The sequence below is a fragment of the Hemiscyllium ocellatum genome, chromosome 10, assembly GCF_020745735.1.
Source record: "Hemiscyllium ocellatum isolate sHemOce1 chromosome 10, sHemOce1.pat.X.cur, whole genome shotgun sequence".
Taxonomy (NCBI): Eukaryota; Metazoa; Chordata; class Chondrichthyes; order Orectolobiformes; family Hemiscylliidae; genus Hemiscyllium; species Hemiscyllium ocellatum.
In genome coordinates this window covers 105,826,709-105,832,991 of record NC_083410.1, presented here as the reverse complement: position 1 = coordinate 105,832,991, position 6,283 = coordinate 105,826,709, and the positions used below count along the sequence as shown (strand labels likewise).

At 42.9% G+C, this 6,283-nt stretch overlaps 1 protein-coding gene across 1 annotated transcript in view; it reads left to right on the top strand.

The window, feature by feature from the left end:
- Positions 1-2,688: 2,688 nt before the first annotated feature.
- ankef1a (ankyrin repeat and EF-hand domain containing 1a) overlaps positions 2,689-6,283 on the top strand; it is a 41,604-nt gene continuing 38,009 nt past the window's right edge. The window contains exon 1 of the mRNA XM_060831167.1: positions 2,689-3,037. Coding sequence (XP_060687150.1) covers positions 2,689-3,037 — 349 coding nt within the window. The remainder of the gene's footprint in view (positions 3,038-6,283) is intronic.

The window sequence follows — 6,283 nt, the reverse complement described above, 5'->3', positions numbered from 1 at the left end:
AGACTTAGTCTTAGTATCCAATGTCTCAAATTTACCTGACTGATGAACTCACGTTAAAAGGAAACACTCACCAGGTTTCTGAACTTAACAAGAAATATGACTGTTTATTGTGAACAAGATATTGTAAACCAATGGCAATAAGGAAGTTTGAATTGCTAACATTTAACTTTATAACTCAAGTTCTACCCACTTTAAATTCCCTTCTTCACAAACAGACTGAAAGACAGACTAGGTTATTAAGTATGGAAAAAGAAAGCAATATTAAGGAAACACAGTTTGATAGCACCAGACTGGAATACAGGATTCAATGAGTTATTTTCTTTCTTTTTCTTTCAATTCTTTCAAGTTAACAGAAGGTTGTTTACACTCTAATGTTCAGTCTTACACTCACAGTTTCTGAAGGTGATTTTTCCCTTTCTCAATGGGAGATTTACATGGAAAGGTGAGTGGAAGATAGCCAACTGTTACTGCACGTTTTCTGGCACCTCTGCACTGAAATAAGAGACACAAAGACAAATTTCTTTTGATGCTTATACTTTGCAGGTTAAGTGGCTCTTTGCTGCATTGCTTCCACACAAGCTATGGTCAGCTGGTCAGGATCTAATCAGAATCTTGTTGTGAAGCAGTTGTCCCTTGGTTCCATGATGTCTCCTTTTGCTATCATTGTTGCATTGAAATTACACTGTATTCCAATAAACATAAACATCTTTTTGTGCAGTCTCCTTGGTTTAAACCATTATTTTCCTTTCTTAGTCCACGGTTCAAAACCAAAGGATATAAAAGTGCATGCTTTTTACAACATATAAGTTCAGTTTTTACACAAGTAGGCCAAAGGCTTGGAATCCTGCAGTGATGAATGCAACTCTTGACTCCTTAATGTCTGTCCACCATCAGGTATACCTACACTCAGATTGACTGCAGTGGTTCAAGAAGGTAGCTCATCACCACTTTCTCAATGGCATTTAGGGACAGGCAATAAATGCTGGTCCAATCAGTGAATCCCACATCCCAGAATAATATTTTTAAAACCATCTGTGACTCACAGGTGAGAGTGCGACAGAGTGAGCCATAGTTAACATGCCACTGTGTCAAACCGCACGCAAATTTGGCCTGATTGTTTACTGTTTGCTGAAAGAGTGGACAGCAGCCGAGAAAGTGTCAGGGAGTTCTCATCCCCTCCTCCAAATGAACCTCCACTGATTGTCTCACTGACTCTGCACTTTATGGACTGAGCTGTTACATCTCCCTGTGCACCTGAGACCGGCTGAGTGCCTGTGGCCAGTCACTCGTAGGCATTTTCTGTAAGTCTGTGATGTCATTACACAGTTCCATAGCAGGTGGGAGTTGAACCCAGGTGAATAGCAGGTGACTTTCACTGGGGTTCCACTTTCAAGACAAGGGGACATATTTTTAAGGTGAGAGAATTAAGATTTTAGAAAGACGTAATGGGCATTTTTTATTTTACACAGAGTGGTTTGTGCGTAGAATGAACTGCCAGAGGAAGTGATGGATGCAGGTCCAGTTACAATGTTTAAAGGACATCTGGATAAATACATGAAGAAGGAAGTTTTGGAAGGAACTTGAGATTACGGTCAGCGTGGACTGAAGGGTCTGTTTCTGTACTATATGACACCTGGCTCAGATGTAGGGATACAATAACAAGAGCCCCAGAGCAGATGGGGTTTGAACCTGGGTCTCCTAGCTCAGAGGAGAAAGTGAGGACTGTAGATGCTGGAGATCAGAGCTAAAAATGTGTTGCTGGAAAAGCGCAGCAGGAATCCTGAAGAAGGGCTTATGCCCGAAACGTTGATTCTCCTGCTCTTTGGATGCTGCCTGACCTGCTGCGCTTTTCCAGCAACACATTTTCGTCTCCTAGCTCAGAGGTAGGGGCACTATCACAAAGCCTAGAGCAGGCGGGACTTGAATAAGGTTTCTTGGCTCAGAGGTAGGGACAGTACCACAAAACCCTCAAGCAGTGGTACTTCTGTTTCCCAGTTACCCAGTGCCAAGGTAAATTAATCTCCAGCAGCAGCTGTCTTTTATATCCGCTGACAGTTGCCCATTCTGGCTAAAGTTGCTGAATCTTTGAATGTGCCTCTCCAGTTACCGAAAGGAAACCCTTTTTCCATTTCCTTGTGATTTGGCATTATTTGTAATGTGGCCGCGTTCTGTTGCTATGGGAGCAGATGTTGCTTTGGTTCCAAAGCCCTTTCATTCTATTGTGTCTCCTGCTTGCTGCCTCCAGGTCGGTGCTGTAGCTCCGGGGCACATTCCCCAACGAGCGCCCCTTTCAGGATTCCGGCATCCCCCACCCCCACATCCTCCTGTGTGTCTCTGGCAACTGCGGGACACCAGTAAGCGTTTCAATCTCCAGTTTCCACCACCGTCTCTCTCACTGGAGTTTCACTGCCGACCGGGTATGTTGCGTTCTAAAGACAGTTGAGAGACTCGGGATGAGGGCAAATTCTCCCTGAGCGGAGGCGAAAGCATTTGGAAAGTATGTAGCAAGTTATTTAAAGACAATGTAGCAAGTTGTTTAAACAAAATGTAGCAAGTTATTTAAAGTCAAAAGCAACATGCAAAGACTTTTTCTTTGGTGCTGGAAAGGGATACTGTTTCATTGCAACCTCTCAATGTTACATTGTTTCATTTTAAGTTTGTGTCCAGGAGGGACGTTGCAATGGCGAGATGACAAACATTGCAGAAGGACGCCTCCAGATCCTGCAGGTTTACAAACTCATCCAGTACGTCCGGCAGCGGAACAAAGCCGAGATCGAGAAGCTGCTGACCGTGGGGGTGCCGCACTTGGTGAACCTGAGTGAGCCCAGCCAGGGGGAATATGCCCTGCACTTGGCCGCGCTGGCCAACGATGTGGAGATCTGTAGGCTGCTGCTCTCCCTGGGGGCTGAGCCGAACGTGGTGGATAAGGATGGCCGCACCGCCGCGATGATCGCCGCTGAAGCCGGCCACGACAATGTCCTGGAGGTACTGGCTGACGCCAACACGGACATGACCATCGTAGACAAGAAGGGCAAAGGTAAAGTGTGGCCGCTAATACCCCTATGCCTCTGTTAAAACACAAAACATGCATTTATAAAATGAAAACCAGCAGGTTTGGGTCCAATTAGGTTCTCTCTCTCTATATATATATATATCACACATATATATGTTTATATATAAATATCTGTCTGTGTATATCTTGCAGTATATATAATTAGGTGCAATATACAGATCACATATAATTTATATATACATATATCTGTGTGTATATGGTGCAGCATATATAATTAGATGCTATACGTATTACACATATGTAGGTTTATATATATCCATACCCGTGTATCTACCTTGCAGTATATATAATTAGAGCTGAAAATGTGTTGCTGGTCAAAGCACAGCAGGTCAGGCAGCATCTCAGGAATAGGGAATTCGACGTTTCGAGCATAAGCCCTTCATCAGGAGTGTATATTTTATATATATATAATATATTATATATATATAATTAGATGCAAGATGTTTATATGTACATACATATCTGTGTGTATATCTCTTGCAGCATATAAATCACACACATATATTTATATAGATATATATCTGTGTGTACATTATAGTATAAATAGGTGCTGTATGTGTATATGTATCACCTATATATGTTTATATAGACATAAACATCCCTGTGTGTACATCTTGCATTGTATATAATTACATGCAATGTATATATACATATATATATTACACATACATATCTGTACCTGTATATCTTGCAGTATTTAAAATTAAGTGCTATATATCAGGTGACAAAGGTGCAGCGCTCCGAAAGCTTGTGATTTTAACTATAACCTGGTGTTGTGGGACTTCTGACTTTGTCCAGCCCAGTCCAGCACTGGAACCTCCTTATCATGGCTATCATACTTGTCTGATAGCAAACCTGAACTTAGTGGATCTTCAGTGTATAAGTACTGTACATGGCTGAACAAAAACCAAGTCACCATAGTCCCACTCTCTCACTAGGGAGAGAGCGAGACAAAGGACTGGAGGTGAATTTAATCTCAGGGTCACCCCACACCTCAAAGCAAGGGGAATCATAGAATCAGAGATTGCAGAAGAGACCTCTCAGCCCATCAAGTTAATATTGTATAAGCTACCCTAGTCTACACTAATTCCACCGTCCACCAATAAATTTTAGATTAGATTACTTACAGTGTGGAAACAGGCCCTTCGGCCCAACAAGTCCACTCCGACCCGCCGAAGTGCAACCCACCCATACCCCTACATTTACCCCTTACCTAACACTATGGGCAATTTAGCATGGCCAATTCACCTAACCTGCACATCTTTGGACTGTGGGAGGAAACCCATGCAGACACGGGGAGAACGTGCAAACTCCACACAGTCAGTCGCCTGAGTCGGGAATTGAACCCGGGTCTCAGGCGCTGTGAGGCAGGAGTGCTAACCACTGTGCCACCGTGCCGCCCAGCAAGGAGGTGTTGAGAAGGCAGGATCTTCATGGTTACCTCATCTGGTGTAGGAATTGAACCCACACTGCTGGCATCACTCTGCATGGCTTTCTGGTTCTCAGGAACAGCTTTGAAATGTTCCCTTCTAAAACATATTGGTAACACTTTAGTTCTAATGTCTACTGTATAACTATATCGAAAGCTATATATATATATATATATAGAGAGAGAGAGAGAGATAGCAAAAACACCACAGAAGCATATTTATACTTATTGAAGGTCTGGAATAAGCCATATGGTCATCTGCCCTATTATATTAAATTGGTGTGTTGCCATTTCTACAGTAACAACTTTAGATAGCAAGCTTCCTAACAGAAGTTTATGGGATCCCCAAATTTATTTTTTGGTTCCTCATGCATATGGAGGACTTCATGTAAACTAAGCTCATACCCTATCCATTTTTAGCTAGGATCATTTTTTTCTCTTGCTGCTGGTGCCATAAGTAGCTGTTCCCTCTCTGAGTCAGAAAACTCGGGGTTCAAGTCTGCCTCCAGACATGTAAGCACAAAATGCAGTTGAGTACAGACAAATGGGTGGCAGATGAATGGCTTATCTTGCAAAGAAATATTGGACATATTGGACCTATATCCATTGGTATTTGGAAGAATGAGAGATGGTCTTATTGAAACATGTTAGATTCTGAGGAGAGAGGATGGTGTGGATACTCAAAGATGATCCCCTTTGTAGGGGAGACTAGAACTAGGAGACACACTGAGAATATGAGCACATGCTGACTTTGTCTAGCACTTCCTATTAATATTTCAGGACTGATTAGCATTTCATTGACAATTATCATATCGTAAAGAAGCTACTTAATAAACATGACTTTCCACAACAAGATTACTGATCAACAAATGTACCAATCTAGCAAGATCTTTTAAGTAGAGCCATAGAGTCATAGAGATGTACAGCATGAAAACAGACCCTTCAGTCCAACCCGTCCATGCCGACCAGATATCCCAACCCAATCTAATCCCACCTGCCAGCATCCGGCCCATATCCCTCCAAACCCTTCCTATTCCTTTACCCATCCAAATACCTCTTAAATGTTGCAATTGTACCAGCCTCCATCACTTCCTCTGGCAGCTAATTCCATATACGTACCACCCTCTGTGTGAAAAAGTTGCCCCTTAAGCCTCTTTTATATCTTTCCCCTCTCACCCTAAACTTATGCCCTCTAGTGCTGGACTCCCCGATCCCAGGGAAAAGACTTTGTCTATTTATCCTGTCCATGCCCCTCACAATTTTGTAAACCTCTTTAAGGTCACCCCTCAGCCTCCAACACTCCTGGGAAAACAGCCCCAGCCTGTTCAGCCTCTCCCTATAGCTCAAATCCTCCAACCCTGGCAACATCCTTGCAAATCTTTTCTGAACCCTTTCAAGTTTCACAACATCTTTCCAATAGGAAGGAGACCAGAATTGCATGCAATATTCCAACAGTGGCCTAACCAATTTTCTGTACAGCCACAACATGACCTCCCAACTCCAGTACTCAATACTTGAATTAAACTCCATCTGCCACTTCTCAGCCCATTGGCCCATCTGGTCCAGATCCTGTTGTAATCTGAGGTAACCCACTTCGCTGTCCACTGCACCTCCAATTTTGGTATCATCTGCAAACTTACTAACTGTACCTCTTATGCCCATATCTAAATCATTTATGTAAGTGACAAAAAGTAGAGGTCCCAGCACCGATCCTTGTGGCACTCCACTGGTCACAGGCCTCCAGTCTGAAGAATAACCTTGAACCTTCACCCTCTGTCTTC